The sequence below is a fragment of the Phyllostomus discolor genome, chromosome 7 (genome assembly GCF_004126475.2).
Source record: "Phyllostomus discolor isolate MPI-MPIP mPhyDis1 chromosome 7, mPhyDis1.pri.v3, whole genome shotgun sequence".
Taxonomy (NCBI): Eukaryota; Metazoa; Chordata; class Mammalia; order Chiroptera; family Phyllostomidae; genus Phyllostomus; species Phyllostomus discolor.
Window position 1 is genome coordinate 138,973,032 of NC_040909.2, and position 16,079 is coordinate 138,989,110.

Consider the following 16,079-nt stretch of genomic DNA (forward strand, 5'->3'; position numbering starts at 1 on the left):
TTCTTCCTCCTTTCCCCACTCTCTAAAAATAAGTAAGTAATAAAACAAGCAAGTATAGTGACACTTGAGAAAATGGCACATGAATTTGTGTGCGTGGTGTGCAAGCCGGGCTGCTTGCTCAGGTCGGCAACGAGGCTCTGAGTCTGGGCCGTGGAGCAGAGTACAAAGGGGCCACTTGGATGCCCAAGCAAGTGTGTGACCCCTGAGCCCCTCCCCCCGCCCCGGGCCCCTTCACAAGTCACAGGTCCTGAAGCCAGGCCTGGGAGGGTGTGCTGGTGGGGGCAGCTGAAGCAGAACACTCCTTCTCAGCATCACTGACATGCGGACAGTCAGGGCACCGGCGATAACTGAGTAAGTCCATGCCCACGGGGCTGTCAGACTGGGGACCACCGGCACCTGGCAGGAGCCCCAACACCTGAAGGAGCACTGTGTGTGGGACGGAGGTGGTTCCTGTGCAGAGCCGGAAGCCCTTCAGGAGCACACCCGGGGAGGGCAGCAGCAGGTAGGGCCCGGCTCCAGCCCAGGCAGAGGGGCTGCTGGCCCCAGGGCTGGCAGGGGGGCGGCCAAGGTGGGCCAGCCTGGTGGACCCTCTTTCTCCATCGGTGGAGGAAGGTCTGAGGCTGGGGCGCATGGCTGAGTTGGCTCCCCACGAGGGCCCCCGGCGCTGCCTCACTCATCAGCGTTTCTGGGTGCAGACCCTTCCCTCCCAGCAGGAGCAGCAGGCTGGGCAGCAAGGGCAAGAATGCCTTTATTGAGTCGGAGCTGCTGGGGCCTGGGGGAGGGAGGCTCTCAAAGGCCTGGGGCACTCCGGGTACCGGGCTGTGGCTGAGACAGCACAGGGCAGGAGCCAGGCTCGGGGTCTGGGGCGCAGGCGTCAGAGGATGAAGCTGTCCTCGTAAAGAGACAGCAGCAGCAGGATCGCCCAGCCACCCAGCAGGCCCACGTTGTGCAGCAGGAAGAGGAGCCAGGGCCGCCGGTCCCGCACGCGCAGCATGGCCGGGAGCTGAGGAGGCGGCATCGCGTCAGCGGCCAGCCGGGCGCTCAGCTCCCCGCCTGGGCAGTCCCCTCCGCGCCCTCCGCGCCCTCCGCGCCCTAACCATGTCGCAGAGCGCCACATAGAGGAACAGGCCGATGGCTACCGCCAGGATCCAGGACTCGCTCTCCTCACCGACGCCCATCGCGAGCGCGACATAGAGGCCAGCGAAGGCGGTGAGCGCCGAGGCCAAGTTCAGCAGCAGCGCCCGGGGCGCCGACAGGCCGGCGTGCAGCAGGGCCGCGAAGTCCCCTGGGGCCGCAGGTGGGGGTCAGGCGGAGAGCCTGAGTCCCGACAGGCCCCGCCCCCGCCCTGCCCGCCACACCCTCCACCGCGGGCTCCGCCACTCCTGGCTCACCCAGCTCGTGGGGCACCTCGTGGCAGAACACCGCCAGCGAGGTGGCCAGCCCAGTCTTCCAGGAGGTGGCGAAGGCAGCGCCCAAGGCCAGCCCATCCGCGAAGTTGTGCAGGCCGTCGCCCAGCGTGATCATGTAGGGCAGCAGCCTCAGTTCTGCGGGGGCAGCAGGCATGGGCTGGCGTCGGCCTGGCCACCAGGAAACCGCGCGCCTCAACCCTTCGGGGACCTCCCCAGGGCTTACCTGGTTTCAGTCTCCGGGGCCCCGGGTTCAGCAGCTCAGGGCTCTCCTCTGCCACCTGGGGTGGGGGTGGGGGTGGGGGCATGGTGCACGTGGATGAGCCTCTGGACAGGTGTGGTGGGGCTGGGGCCCCAGACCAGCCTCAGAGGCCAGGGGCAGGCGCCCTGTGGTGGGGGCTGGGGTGTAGGTACTAGAGGGCCCTTGTGGAGGGGGCCGTGTGAGGGGGGGACACTGGGCAGGGAGGCTCACCAGGTCTGCTCGGGAGCCCTCGTGGGGCTGCCTGGGCTGCCGGAGCTCCCTGGGCGCCAGCTGCAGGGACATGCCGTGGCTGTGGCCACCGTGACCAGTGTGGCTGCAAGGCTCGTCCTTCTGGTCCTACCAGGACAACAGCTCAGGGCCTGCTACACGTCCTCCCCACCCACCTACCCTGCCCAGTCCCCACCAGCCTGACCTCTGGGTGCAGGGGCAGCAAGAGGTCACAGAGTTTCTCGAACAGAAAGAAGATGTAGAGGCCCCCGATGGCAACCAGGAGGCGCCAGGTGGGCTGTGGGCTGTGGCTGTCCGCTGCGTGCCAGTCATGCTGGTGCAGCCCCAGAACCTGGGGAGGGAGGGGGCACTGGGCTGGCTGCCTGGGGTACCCCTCCCACAGATGAAGAAGCGGGGTTGGGGTTGGGGGAAGGGCCTCAGGAGGGTGCGCCCCGAAGGAGAACCAGGCAGGGGAGTCCCTGGGGCAGGGGAGGCAGGGTCCCGGCAGGCTGGGGCGGACCTTGGGTGCCAGGTGCAGGAGGGCGTCCCCCGTGAGCGCACCCACGGCCAAGCCCAGGAAGGCCTGGACGACGTAGTGAGCGGCCTCGCGGCAGCCGGTGCAGACCAGGAGCAGGAGGCCGCAGGCCGAGCAGAGGCCGATGAGCAGCGTGGCCAGCGAGCCGTACAGGTACTCTGGGGCGGGGCGGGGGCGACCGGGGATGAGCCACAGCTCAGCAGGGCTGCAGGCAGCCAGGTGCCGGCCGGGCCTCAGAGGTCCTTCCTCCTCCCATCCAGGCTGCCCCCACACCCCCTCACGCCGTCTCTTCCTGCCAGCCCGGCACCCACCCCTCCTCCCTGGGAAGCGCCCCCCACCCCCCCGGCGGCCAGCACCCCCAGGCACAGCCGGGCAGGCAGGCTGGGGGGACAGGCACTCACTCTGCGCCTGGCTGAGCTGGTCCTGGGCCGAGTGGCTGGGCTGGGGGCTGCAGGCCCCGCTCAGCTGCTGCTGGAGCAGGGCGGGGCTCAGCCTGGCCCAGGCGTCTGGGGCCACCCCGTTCTGCTCAGACAGCCCGTACACGGCCAGCACGTCCCTGGCACTCAGGCACACCTGGGAGGTGGCAGGACGGGGGGGTCAGGGACCGGGCAGGCCCGCAGGCCCCGCCTCTCCTCGGGACGCCGGCGCCCGGCTGCTCACCGAGTCCCACACGCTGGAGCTGCCGTTGCGGGTGGCCGGGCCGGCCCTCTTTCTCCGGGAATGGTGGTGATGGTAGAGACCGTGGTCGCTGTGGGGCTCGGCCACGCCGCCCACCCCCAGGTGCTGCATCAAGGCCGCCAGCTCTGGCAGGGAGGACAGAACCGGTGTTGGCGTGGGCCCCTGGCCGCCCCCCAGCTCCGTGCCCTGCCCAGCAGCCTGCCCAGGCCTCACCGTCCAGTGTGATGTTGGGGGAGTCACTGTGGTGCTGCCGGAACACGAAGTCCACAAAGTACTGGGGGGTCGGCAGGGCGTGGAAGCAGGACCCGTTTCTGACGTGGTCCAGCAGGGCAGCCAGCACGAAGCCGGGGCTGCCGGGAGCGCCGGCCCGCGCCGCCTCACCCAGCAGCTGAGGCAGGTCCACACAGGCCTGGGGGGCGGGGGGCTGGGCCTCAGTTTCACCTCCAGTGTGGTCCTCCCGGCCTGCAATGCTGCCACCTCCCCCAGTGCCCCCGAGGTGCCAATGGCCCCAGGATCTGGCCCGGAGTGGCCTACCACCCCTTCCTGCTCACCCAAGACCCCTCCCCTTCTCCTCCCCCGGGGGCCACAGGCCTCCAAACCCCTTGGTTCGCCTGGTCCTGGCTGCGACCCTCTGGGCACTCCCGGTGGCCCCAGGAGCCTCTCAGCCCCTGTCCCCCAGTAAGGGCATGAGGGCACCTCCAGGGCTCCTGACGCCTCCGCCCGGCCCAGGGGTGAACACGCATGAGATGCCCCCGCCAGCCAGGCCCACCCCGGAGTGTGTCCCCAGACACCCTCAGGCGCCCACAAGGGCTGGCGGACTGTTCTCCCCACCACAGCCAGGGCCAATCCCCTGGATGGGTGCCCCCTCAGTCCCCCTCACCCGCCCCTGGCCTGCCCACCTGCCTGGGCCCTCACCTCCTCTGTGGGGGGCTGGCCCGTAGTGTGGACCCGGATCCTGTGCAGCAGCCTGCTCAGGCCTGGGGTCAGGGCCTTGGGGCCCTCGAGCAAGGCCAGGAGGCGGTCAGCGCGGGAGGCCCAGCGGCCAGCCTGGACATCCTCACACGTGCCCTCAGGGTCGCTGAGGTAGAGGACGGCAGCCGCACTGAGGCGGGCGATGTGTGCGGGCTGCAGGGCCGGCCCCGGGCTCGGCCCCGGCGCCGCAGGCCTGCCCAGGGCCAGGAGGTCGTCCACAGTCAGGCACTGTGGGCACAGACTGGTGAGCGGGGCCGCGGCCCTCTGTCAGCAGCTCCCACGCACTCCCCCCAATTACAGGGGTGCATGCACACAGGAGTCCCCCCCCCTTTCGGATAGCTCCTCCCTGGATGCACTTCCTGGGGGCCAACAGGGGGGGCCAACAGGGGAGGTGGGCCTGGCTTCCTGGAGCTGTGGGTCCCCATCATAGCACGCCCACCCCAGGGAGGAGAAGGGTGGGCTTGGGGCCGAAGGCAGGGCCACGGCGCTGGGCTGCTTGGCCTCTGCCCGCCCCCTGGAGTTTGCCCAGGCCTTCTGCCGCCAGCCCTCGGGGTGGAGCAGGCAGGGCTGGGCCCGGTGGGAGGCCTGTCGGGTGGGGCACTCACCTTTCCACACGGCCCTGAGGAGCAGTGCACACGGGCCGCTAGTGTATTTAACAGGCTGCCCAGGGCCACGCGGTCCAGAGCGCCCCGGCCCGAAGACAGCGAAGTCAGCAGGTGAGCAGGCTGGGCCGCCGTCCCGGCCACCACCAGCACAGCCAGCAGCAGCCAAGGCCAGCGGCAGCCCCAGGCCGAGACCGCCATGCCCAGGCCACAGACGCTCAGAGCTGTGGAGGGGAAGCCCGGAGAACAGGGTGGCACGGGAGGGCCGAGGGCCGGGAGGGCTGCCTGGGCCGGACTGGGGCCAGGCCCAGGATCGCTCCCAAGTGTTTGCTGCAGGGCTCTGTGATTGGCTGTCAGCGGAGCGCAGGTTAACCATTCCAGGGGCAGGTCCTCCCCGAAACAAGTAGCCACTGCCTGTGGGGCGAGAGCTGCCTGGGGCCAGGATCTTCCCCAGGTATTTCCTGACTGTCTGACGGGAGGCACCAGGTGGAGCATTCCAGCCACGGATCCTCCCCGAAGCCGGGGGCTATGCTCGCCGGGGGGGAGGGCTCGGCCCCTGTCCCTGGACCCTGGGGCCGGAGCATCCACCTGCCTGCGCTGCCCCGCGGGCCTGGGGCAGAGCCGCATGGACACCACCCCTGTCCTAGGTGGGGCCCACCCCTGACATGCCCCTGAGGGCCCCCTCCCCCTCTCCCAGGGGTCCTCCCAGGCTCAGGCACCCAGAGCCCTGGGCGGCGTCCTTCTAGGCCCCAGGCTGCGGTCTCCCGGCTGGGGGTGGGCTGGAGCTGGTGGAACCACTAACCTGCCTGTTGGCTGAGTCACCTCTCCCTCCCCAGACCCTCCTGGGAAGAGTCCTCACAGGGAGCCCAGGTCATCTCCCCTTTGGCACCTGGCGAGGGGCTCTTGGGTGTGACTCCCTGCCCCACCCCTGCCCGCAGGCTCCCACTCAGGCCTTGGACCCCCTCCCCACCTTGTCTCGGCCTCCTCTCGGCCACAGCAGAGCTGGCACCCGGGGAAGGGGCGGGCTTGCCTTCCGGAGGGAGCCTCTGGGCCACCCCTCTGTTCAGCTGATCCCTGACCCTGCGCCCTGTGGAGTGTGGCCGGGGTGGGGCAGAAGCTGCAAGGCAGCCAGGATCCCAGGTCCAAGGAGTCTGTCGCCAGCGCTCTGTCTCGCCTGGGGGCAGGGCTTCAGGCCAAGGACAGCGTGGGGCCGAGGGGAAGGCTGCAGCGCCTCACCCGGACCCAGATACCACAGGGCGCCGTCTGTGGGCCGGGGCAGACGGCGCAGGGGAAGGGACAGAGAGAGCCTGGAGGGCTGCAGGTGGCTCCTGGACGCCTGGGCCGGCGAGGGGGGACGCTGGGTTCAGGCTCCGCTCACGCACTTCTGGAGGCTGAGCCCAGACTGGCCTCCCCGCCCCCTTCCCCCAGAACCCACGGCGGGCTGGAGTCCTGGGGCCGGGCTGCCCCTCAGGCCCCCCCTCCCCCTCCTGCTCCCACAAGCTCAGGGGCCTGTTAGCTTCTGAGCAAGGTCTCATCCCAGCCTTCCCTCCCTGCTGGCGCCCACCTATTCCCACCATTGACGCCCTGACGCCTCTGCCTGGTGCAGTTGGGGGCGGAGCATCACCAGTGGCCCCCAGGCCTGGTGCTGGGCTGCCCAGGAGGTGCCGGGCCCCCTCCTCTGTCCCCAGGCCCCTCCAGCATCACCCTGTCATCTAATAAACTCGTTGCAGTCACCACTGTCTTCGAACACACACCCAAGCCCACAGCAGGCTGACTGTGGACACGCTGGGTGTCCCCCCGCCGGGGAGTGGACAGTCAGCCGCCACGTCATCTGACCGCACCTCGGGATGGGGGTCAGCCTTCAAAGGAAGAGAACGGTGCTGGGGGAAATAAACCTGCCCTGCCTGCCCTGCCCCTCCCCACGGGCTCCCTCGGAGACCTTAGACCCCGGCTTTATCTCTGCCTAGCTGGCACTTGGGGGAGGGGCAGCCCACACCCCCGCGGGTTTCTGGTCAGCTTTGCCTTACAGAGGGGGCCGCCCCCTGGTTCAATGACCTCCGGACCCCTGGCTCTGAGCCCCGAGGAGGCGGGTGGAGTGGGGCGGGAGCTCATGGTGGCAGGGAGACCAGGCCCGAGGACTCTGTCCCCAGTGTCCTGTGGCGCATGGGCAGGGCGTCAGGCTGAGGGCAGTGTCCTGCGTCCTGTGTCAGGTGTCTCTGCCTGCCACCCACCTCCCCCACACACAGAACGAGGTTCGCCCAGCCCTGGCCGGGGTGGCTCAGTCGGAGCAGTTACCCAGATGGAAAGGTTTTGGGTTCGATTCCTGGTCAGGGTGTGTACAGGAGGCAATCAGTCGTTGCTTCTCTCTCACATCATATTAGTCTCTCTCAATCTCGCTCCCTTCCTCTCTCTAAAAGCAATAAAAAATGTCCTCGGGTGAGGATTAAAAAAAGATCTTTTGCAAGTGGTCTTGATGTTGGAAAACTTTTAGTTTCATGTAATAGCTAATAAGCTGCACTGGCTGGTGTGGCCCAGTGGACTGAGCGCCGGCCATGCGAACCAAAGGGTCGCTGGTTCGATTCCCAGTCAGGGCATGTGCCTGGATTGTGGGCCAGGACCCCCAGTAGGAGGTGCGCGAGAGGCAACCACACAGTGTTGTTTCCCTCCTTCCCTTCTCTCTCTAAAAATAAATAAATAAAACGGGAGTAGGGGGCAGAAAACTGTACTTGAACAATGATTGAAATAAAAAAAAAATAAAAAATAAAAATAAATAAATAAAATCTTAAAAAAAAAAGAAAAGCTAATAAGCTTAGCAACCAATGCGTGTAAAAGCTATTGTTCGAGGAGCTGAAGGTGTGACCCGCCCTGACCCCAGGAGACCACAAGCAGTTCCACGTTGTCCCCAGGAGAGGGCCCCTGAGCCGTCGGGCTCCGGCAGGGAGGGAGCGGGGTGCCCACCACCCAGGGCACAGCTGAAAGGATGCTGCAGCTTGTATCTGGTTAAATTTCCCCCTCAAACCCAAGCCCCTTACCACACTTTTCTCCTCCTTGTAAAAAGGGCTGGTTCAAAATGGGCTCTGAGGCGGTCTGGGAGGGCAGGACCCCCCCCCCCCCCCCCCGCCATTCCCGCAGACTGCCGGCCGTCGAACGCAGCGCTCGTAAAGACACGACCCCCGTCTCTGCTCGGTGGGTCTGGCAGGCGGCAGGAAGGCCGGCTTTTCCGGTTTCCTGCACCGGTTACCCCACACGGGGGCCTGTTTGGGGACCCTCTCTGGGAGTCTGGGTATTTGGCGGGGAGCCCCGTTGGCCGCCTGGACTGGGGGCCCTGAGGTGAAGATCTGGAGACTGCCTGGCAGCTGCCAAGTGACTTCACTCGGGGACTCTGCTCTGACTCTGGGCACTTGCTGCCCCTTCACGTTGGATCGAATCATCGTGCTTTTCAGTTCAGGTTGCAGTCCTGGTCAAGAGTCAGTAATGAGGGTGCTTTCCGGCTCACAGAACTCTGTCTGGTAGAATGGGGGTGGGGGGGGTCCGTTCAGGGAAACAGCCCTTGGGGGCACGTTTGGGCTGATTGGTCGACCTGTGCTGACAGCAAAGAAAGTGGTTTTTACTGTCATGCCGTTTGGCTTATGCGTCGCACAGCCTAGACTCCAGGGAGCCCTGGCCGCTGAACGGGTGGGTCCCTGCTGCTTCTGCTGCAGCTGGAGTTGTTCTGTCCAAGGCGGGGAAGTGGGATGAAATGCCTTTCCTGGGAGCTTTCCTGAGTGTCTACAGTCACGGCGCGGGGCTGAAAGGAAACAGGTGAGTGGTCCAGAGAAGAGGGGGTTTGCCTGTGAAAGACAGCAGACGCTGGGAGGACGGGGCCGGGGAGGTCTGGGCGTCATGGCTGCTGTCAGGGTTCCCACGGCCCTCCAGCCCCCGGGGCGGGGGTCTTCCTCCGTGCTGGGGGCTGGGGGAACCGGGAAAGTGAGCCCGAACTGGTCTCGCAGTCTCGACCCCGTCAAGGAGCCAAATTCAGAGGAGGACAAGCCCCTGCGGGGCCGGGCAATGCCCTGTGTGGAGACTCCCGGTGGCCCCAGGGCCCGAGGGCCAGCCTGCTGGGCGTTATTAGGCACATGCTCTGCTTCTGCGTCAGGTCTGTTAAACTGGAGAAACTCTGGAAGGGCCATGGTGCATCCCTTCAGAACGGAGGAAGGAGAGCACCCAGGCTTCCGAGGCCCTGGAGGCGCTGCTGGCTTCTGCACCGGCCTTGGGGCTTCCAGACCTGCCGGAGCCCTTTCAGTGACACGCATGGGAGAGGCAGGAAGCTGCCCCAGGCGTCTCCACCCAAATGCTCGGTGACGTCACAACCCCGGCATCCTGGTCAGGGGAACTAGGCCACACTGTCCAGGGGCGGCCAGCCCCCTGCGAGCTCTCGCAGGAAGCTGAAGAGTCTTCCCTGGGGCAGCCCACGCCAGCTGCGCGCCCCACCGAGCGCTGAGCCTGCTGGGACGGAAGGGACGTTCGAGGCCCACTGCTGGAAGGAGGGGCAGGTACGAAGCCGTCCTTCCGAACAATTTCATCGTCTCCCTCAAAACTGCAGGTTAGATCCTGCCTCTCTCCTCCCGGAGCCTGGTCCGGCGCAGACGCATGACTGCGCTGAGATCGTTGGTGAGGTGCATCCTAGCAGAGCTGAGTTCCAGGACCACCCTCTAGGAGAGGCGGCCTGGACTCTCTACGCAGATGGAGGTGGTTACTTGGACAAGGGAAGCAGAGAGACTGGGCGTGCAGCTGTGACTCCCAAAGGAGCAGTGGAGGCCAAGGCCTTGCCGTCAGGGGCCTCTGCCCAGAAAGCCGAACTGATTGCATTTATGAGGGCGCTGGAATTGCTGCAGGAAAGGAGAGTGAAAAGTACTGGCTGGTGTGGCTCAGTGGACTGAACACCAGCCTGTGAACTAAAGGGTCACTGGTTCCATTCCCAGTCAGGGGACATGCCTGGGTCCCCAGTAGGGGGCGCACAAGAGGCAAACACACACTGGTGTTTCTTTGCCTCCCATCCCCTGTCTAAAAAACATACTCACTACTTTTTGTTTAACCCCATATTATGGAGAACTTGTTCCTTTCAAGTGAGATAAAAAATATTTAGGTATATTTAACAAAAATGTTCTAAACACCTCTGACTTCTGTCTTGCAGGAGGAACTTATGTCGAACAACTTCTACCACATGTCTTATAGGTGTTTGTACTCCCCTGGGAAGCCGCTGAAATTATTCTTTGTTTCAGCACATCAACAACAAAACACCTTACTTATAACTGGGGACCTGGGATGACTCTGAAGGACAGGAAAATGTTGCCTTAAAAGTCACTAGAGCAGGAACTAGGGGGTAAGGCGCACACACAAAACAGTGACTGATGCAGCCTCAGCCGGAGAGAGCGCAGCTTTTGTCAGTTGTGCTAAAAGCTGTTTTGTGCTTTATCAGGGCTCGTTGCTGCCTGCAACATGCGCTCTTACGTGGATCTGCAATGAAATGTCTTTCTGAGCCCCTACCAGACGGTCTAATAGGTGCTCAGCAGCAAAATGAGTGCTTCCCTGCGGAAGCGATCTCCTAAAAATGAGATGGTAAGCCCTGGCTCGTGCAGCTCAGTGGATTGAGCGCGGGCTGTGAACCAAAGTGTCGCAGGTTCGATTCCCAGTCAGGGTACATGCCTGGGTTGCCGGCCACAGCCCCCAGCAACTGCATGTTGATGTCTCTCTCTCTCCCTCCCTTCCCTCTCTAAAAATAAATAATCTTTTAAAAAAATGAGATTGTGTAAACTAACAGTGGGGGGATGGTAGGGAATTCCAGAGTTGGAAAATTATAGTTTAGGTAATCGCTAGTAAGCTTGGTAATCGATGCAAAAAGCTAACGTTTGGGGAACGGAAGGAGCGACTCCCCCCCCCCCCCCCCGCCCGACTCCAGGAGACCTCGAGCAGCCCCACCTTGGTGCCCGAGAACTGGGGGCAGTTCCAGATGGAATCTGGGCCATCAGGCTCCCGGAGGAGCTGCCCGCCACCTGGACACAGATGACAGAATGCTGCAGCTTTTACCTGATTGGCCTGTTCCCTGAATTCCAAGCCCCTTACCTGCACCTTTCTTTTCCTTACAAAAAGGGCCGGTTTAAAACGGGCTGAGGCGGTGTGTTAGGGGACAAGCCCCCGTCCTCTCAGATGGGTCTGCCAGCCTCCCGTGTCCAGCCGCCCACCCGACAGCTCCCCGGTCAGACACGGGTCCAGCTCGCCCTGTGCAAGCTGGGCTCTGGCCTCCCCGTCACAGCACGCTGTGCCCTGCAGGTGCCCACTCTCCCACGGGCCCTCCTGCGCTGTCGCTGACCCCACGCTGCGGTGCCGGCTCCGACGGACTCTCCCTGCAGCACACACGGGGCGCACCGCCCCGCACCCAGCACTGCCGGCCCTGGCGCTGACCCCCACACAGCCACCCTGTCTCTGCTCTCCGCCTTGCGCAACACCAGCGGGGCCCCTCCTTTCACTGCCTCTAGCCGCCACAGATGTCGAGAAACACCGTCAAGGAGAAAATGCCGATTAAACCCTGGTTCGTCTCTTATTCATCTCCACAGGTGCTTGGGGTGAAACACCTCCGGGGCCCAGAGCCCTGGCCCCGCCTTCCGTCGCCGTCTGCTTGGGTTGCTGCCACGCCTGGCCCGGGTGGAGGCCCGACCGCTGCTTTGCGCATCCAGGCGGCACCCCCAGGGAGGCGGGCGCCCCAAAGTGGAGCCCAGGAGGCCCCTCCCCGACGAACTGCGTGCAGAGCCCCTGGGCCCCAGGGCAGCGGGGCCCCGACTGACGAAGATGCGAACAGGCCCTGGGGGCGGGGCGCCCACCGCAGCCGGAAGCTCAGAAGACATGTTTATTGCGGGGAAGGGGCTCTGGGGCCGAGACCCCGGGGACAGAGGGCTGCTGTGGAGAGTCCAGGGGTCCGAGGGCCGCGGGCCGCACTGGGAGGCCGAGAGGCCCCGCCCCGGCAGAGGCGGGGCCCGGACTCAGGCGTGCAGGAAGCGGTTGAAGGCGTTGTAGGCCGACTCCAGGTCGAACAGCATCTGGCGCACCTGGGAGTCGTCCAGCTCGTCGGACGCCGACATGCCGCTCAGGGTCTGCAGCCTGCGGGGTGGGAGCGCAGGGGTGGGGGGCTGCTCGGAGGGCCCCGGGGCCCCCAGCAAGGGCCCGAGACTCACCACTGGCTGACTGTCTGGCGGCCCTCGAAGTCGGGCGGCAGGTGGCTCATGCGGTGCATGGTCTCCATCAGCTCCCGCAGGTCAGGCTGGATCTGCCAAAGCCACGCGGTGAGGCCCCCTCCCCGGCGCCCCGCCCCCGCCGGCAGGCCCGGGAGCGCCACGCACCTCGTCCATGGCGCGGATCTCCAGGCGCAGCTTGTCCATCACCGTGATGAAGAGCTGGGGCAGGCGCGTGCGTGAGGAAGACCGCCCCGCCCCGGGGCTGCCCAGGCTCCCGCTCAGCCCCTCTCCGGCCGCGGGGACCCAGCCCTTCCCTCCTCAGCCTCCACCCCTGATCACCAGACTCCTCCGGCAGTTGTGTTCCATGGCCCTGGGCTACCCCACGGGGGTCCCGGGCTGCAGGGGAGACTCAGGGGCTTCCTGGACACTGCCCCCCCCCCCGGAGGAGGGGCCTGCCCACCCCTCTCACGGGGAGCCACAGGCCCCCTGCTGTGCAGGGGGTCAGTGCTGTGCAGCTGGGAAGCCCCAGGACCCTCGTCCCCGAGGTGGGCGGGCGGGCTCACCGAGACCACGTCGGCGATGCAGCGGTTGAGGTTGCCCTTGTCGTCCTTGATGGTGATGGGCCTGTCCTCCTTGATCCTCTCCATGGCCAGCGGGCAGTCCAGCTGAGGGGGGCACGGGGGTGTTGGCCAGGCCCCTCTCAGCAGTGCCCACACGCCCCCCTCCCGCCCCCCTGGGGACGCACGCGGAACTTGCGGCAGAATTCGTCAATGGAGCTGATCTCGGAGCCCTGGACCTGCCGGAAGGCAGCTTTGTACTGAACCAGGAGGCGGGAGCAGGCTGCAGTGTACCTGGGGAGAGGGCCAGCCTCGGGCTCAGCACGGCTCACTTGGGTCCCCACAGGAAAGAGCTCTGGTCGGCTGCCCCAGGGTGCCAGGCCTGCAGCGGGCAGTTTGGCCCCAAGCCCAGTGCCGGGCAGAGGCCCAGCAGCGCCCGCTGCCTGCCCTCCCGGGCCACGCTGGTCCTCCGAACCAAGGCTCCACGGCCCTCCCTACGGCACCGGGTATGGCAGGCAGCACTTCACAGCCCCCGGCCCCCAATTCTCCCCCCATCCTCTGAGGCCCTCACACTGCCGAGGACACCTGCACCCAGGGGAGCAGGCTGGCGGCCAGGGCGGTAGATGCACCTCTCCCTGCGGACACTGCAGAAAAGCCAGGACTTCCGGGCTGTGAAGGTGCCCAGGCTGCCAGCGCCCAGGGGTGGCTGCCCAGCCTGACCGGGCAGCGGAGGCCCCCAGCAGACCCCCCTCACTCCTGCTGAGCACCCAGGCCCTAGAGGGCGGAGACAAGCCTCTCCGGAGCCAGGCAGCCGTCGGTGGGCCCGGATAGGACCCTCACTCGTTGGGCGTGACGCAGTCCTTGATGTACGCCTTCTCCAGGGCCTGCATGGTCTTCACGACCGCAAACAGCTCTGCCATGTTGTCATACCTGAGGAGGGCGTGTCCGTCAGGTGGCCGCCAAGGCCCCCAGGACCCAGGGCACGGCTGCGGCAAACCCCGCCCTTGGCCCAGCCCGACCGACGTCCCCCAGACCCTCGGAGCGCGCCCGGGCGGCAGCCGGGTGCCGGACTCACTTCTCCCGTTCCCGTGCGTTCTTGTACAGCTTCACTTCCTGTCGGGGAGAGGGGCCGTGTGGGCACGGGGTGGCCGCCCACCCGAGCGTGTGCTGCTGGTGAGTGCCCTCCAGGCAGGTGCCCGCCACTCACCTCGTACAGTTCCGGCTTGTTTCCAGGGGCTGCAACAGAGCAGGCGTGGAGCTGGCAGGCCCGTCCATCCGCCCAGCCCCTCCCGACACCCTCCCCGCCCCCCGGCCTCTGTCACACAGAGTCTGCCGGGGCCCGGGAATGCTGTCAGCTTGTGGGGAGACTTGGGGCCTGCCCCCCCGTCCCACCACTGCTTGTCGGCCCCCTCACCCTACAGCAGGGCGACCATACCCTGCTCACAGTGCCGTGATGGGGCACACGTTTGTCACATGCACCGTGCGTGATCTCGCCCCTGGCTGGGTGACCCTGGCATGCCCAGGACCTCCTGGGGTCCCAGCCACACTAAAGCTGTCATGTCCGCGTGCACCGGCCCTGCCTGGAGGGGGTCTCTGGGCCCCGGAGATGAAATGCACCGGCCCCTGAGACTGTTATTGCGGGAGACACATAGACACCCCCCTGCAACCCTTGGCCACGGCTCCCATCAGCCGCTGCAGCAGGCACTTTCAGGCCTGGGTGTGCCCCGCCCCTGGGCACAGCTCAGGCACACTCACCTCCCATGCCTGGGGTGGCTGGGATCCCGTGAAACATCCTGGAAGTTCAGGTGGCTGCAGCAGACACCTGCGGAGCAGAACCAGCACAGACTCGAAGGGGGTCCCCGACTCCTCACCAAGAGCTTCCCCACCCTCAGCAGAGACGGATGAGAAGCGGCAATGGACACACAGGACAGCGAATGCTGTGCAGGGCCCCCAGCCTTGCCCTGGACACTGTCAGGGGGAAGCACCTCAGGGGAGCAGTCGCGGTGCGGGGAAGGGCAGGCTGCTCAGAGCCCCGAGACCAGGGGAAGACGGACAACCCAAGGACCCAGAGGGGCGTCTGGGCAGAAGAAACAGCACAGGTGACAGCAGGTCTCCGTACAGGGGCTGACGTGGGGGAGCAGACAAGCAGGGGTTGGAGGGCTTTCTGAGTGAGGAGCATCCCAGGGTCGCGTGGGGTGGAGAGGAGGGAGAGAAGGCGGGGCCACCGAGCACAGAGCGCACACAGGTCAGGGGTCTGAGTGTGAGCTTTGCGCTGACTCAGTGGGAGCCCCTGGAGGGTCCAAGACAAGCTCTGGGGGTTCTGGGTGGGCAGTGGGCTGGAGGAGGGGAGGCAGGAGGCCACCAGGAGGGTCCTGGCCAGTCAGGAAGCAGATGCAATGGCTGGGGCTAGTTCCAGACACGTTCTGGAGACCAACCCCTCCCTCTGAAGGGTTGGAAAGGGGCGTAAAGGAGCCAAGTATGACACCCTTGTTTTTGGCCCAACGGCACCACGACGGTAAGATGAGCTGAGGAGCAGGTTTACAGGCAGGCAGGGGGGCAGGTAAGTGCACCCTGGTTTGGATGTGTTAGCCTTGAGGCTCCATTAGGCACCCAAGACGAGTGCAGAGGCAGGAGGAGGTCAGGGTTGAGCTGGTGCTGTCCCACGAGGGGCAGTTAGGGGCAAACGAAGAGAAATAGGAACCCTGGGCCACCCAGCTGCATGGGGCATGGGGCAGGTAGGGTGAGGGCTGAGAAAGCGCAGCGTCGTCCAAGCCGAGCCGCGCGTCTCAGAGAAGCAAGGGCCAGGACTAAGACGGCTGGTGCAGTGACAAGAGCCCACTGGGTGAGGGCACCGGGACTATGGAGCGGCCTTCCCGGAGGCCCAGGGAGGGGGCGCCCAGGCGGTGTGACAGCCGCATTCCCTTCAGCCACGCAAACCCTAACCCTAACCCCCTGGCCACAAGCGAGTACGCGGCTGAACCTCCCAAACCGGGCCTGAGCCAGAAAAGCGAGTTTCCAGGGAATGCCCGTGATGTAGGTGACATCGGGTCTAGGCCAGCAACGAGGCGCCCAGAGCGGGGGCACACTCGGGGCCCAGGGCCGGCCGGGGGGGCGCTCAGGCGCGGGCTGTGGGAACGTACCCCGGGCTGCTACCCACCACTGCCGGGCTCGGAGACGCCAATCCCGGGCCCCGGGAGAGGACGCCCCAAGATGAGGGGCCAGAGCTCGAGGAAGGGTATCCTCCGCGGGGTGGCAGCGCCCACGGGTCGAGGGCCAAGTTGCCTGTCCCCATCGGGTCAGCCGACCCTCGCCCGCCCGCCCCCCAGTTCGCAGTACCTGGGCAGGACGCACTGGTTGGAGAGATGGCGCTGGGGCGGGGTCGGTGCGGATCGACCGCTCGGCGATCCCTCACGCCTGCGCGGGCGCGCGGCTCCCTACCATCTGCACTCAACTCTCACGCCTGCGCCTGCGCGGGACCACGACAGCCCCGCCCCCCGCGAGGCGGCTCCAGGGGTCCGGCGCTCAGACCCGTGAGCATCCCGCCCGGCCCGGCCCGGCCCGACTGACGCGGGAGGAGCCGGGCCAGGGCTCTGCCGTCGCGCACCAGGCCTCTCGGTGGCCGCGCCCGCCCTCGACTCTGCGGCGGTTTCCC

At 66.0% G+C, this 16,079-nt stretch overlaps 2 protein-coding genes across 3 annotated transcripts; both read right to left on the reverse strand.

Annotated features, from left to right (window-relative positions):
- Window positions 1-732: 732 nt before the first annotated feature.
- SLC39A4 (solute carrier family 39 member 4) lies at window positions 733-5,337 on the reverse strand. Its single transcript, XM_028533619.2, has 12 exons — window positions 4,666-5,337; window positions 4,004-4,288; window positions 3,302-3,497; window positions 3,071-3,213; window positions 2,812-2,983; window positions 2,396-2,568; window positions 2,081-2,227; window positions 1,879-2,004; window positions 1,633-1,687; window positions 1,392-1,544; window positions 1,098-1,285; window positions 733-1,003 (listed from the first exon to the last, which is right to left on the reverse strand). The coding sequence occupies exons 1-12, from the start codon at window positions 5,287-5,289 to the stop codon at window positions 875-877; spliced, it is 2,391 nt and encodes a 796-aa protein (XP_028389420.2). The 5' UTR covers window positions 5,290-5,337; the 3' UTR covers window positions 733-874.
- A 6,190-nt stretch (window positions 5,338-11,527) lies between these two features.
- VPS28 (VPS28 subunit of ESCRT-I) lies at window positions 11,528-15,871 on the reverse strand. 2 transcript variants are annotated; one of them, XM_028533785.2, is made up of 10 exons: window positions 15,764-15,871; window positions 14,183-14,249; window positions 13,635-13,663; window positions 13,503-13,540; window positions 13,268-13,357; window positions 12,616-12,721; window positions 12,434-12,535; window positions 12,036-12,089; window positions 11,871-11,962; window positions 11,528-11,796 (listed from the first exon to the last, which is right to left on the reverse strand). In XM_028533785.2, exons 2-10 carry the CDS (start codon window positions 14,217-14,219, stop codon window positions 11,679-11,681), a joined length of 666 nt encoding a protein of 221 aa, XP_028389586.1. In that variant the 5' UTR covers window positions 14,220-14,249; window positions 15,764-15,871; the 3' UTR covers window positions 11,528-11,678. The 2 variants fall into 2 exon arrangements, with proteins under 2 accessions (XP_028389586.1, XP_035887531.1); XM_036031638.1 differs by lacking the exon at window positions 15,764-15,871 and adding an exon at window positions 15,573-15,727 and having other exon boundaries at window positions 14,183-14,255.
- Between the last annotated feature and the right edge of the window lie 208 nt (window positions 15,872-16,079).

What these genes read in the sequence shown, in the direction of transcription:
- VPS28 (XM_028533785.2), bottom strand. Translation starts at nt 14,219, where the DNA reads ATGTTTCACGGGATCCCAGCCACCCCAGGCATGGGAG. An exon ending in AACGCACGGGAACGGGAGAA is followed by an intron (nt 13,358 to 13,502) that starts GTGAGTCCGGCA and finishes CGCCCTCCTCAG; the next exon opens with GTATGACAACATGGCAGAGC. An exon ending in GCATCGCCGACGTGGTCTCG is followed by an intron (nt 12,090 to 12,433) that starts GTGAGCCCGCCC and finishes CGCCTGCCCCAG; the next exon opens with CTCTTCATCACGGTGATGGA.
- SLC39A4 (XM_028533619.2), bottom strand. Translation starts at nt 5,289, where the DNA reads ATGCGGCTCTGCCCCAGGCCCGCGGGGCAGCGCAGGCAGGTGGATGCT. An exon ending in CCTCAGGGCCGTGTGGAAAG is followed by an intron (nt 4,289 to 4,665) that starts GTGAGTGCCCCA and finishes CTGTGCCCACAG; the next exon opens with TGCCTGACTGTGGACGACCT. An exon ending in CCAGCTCAGCCAGGCGCAGA is followed by an intron (nt 2,569 to 2,811) that starts GTGAGTGCCTGT and finishes GCCCCGCCCCAG; the next exon opens with AGTACCTGTACGGCTCGCTG.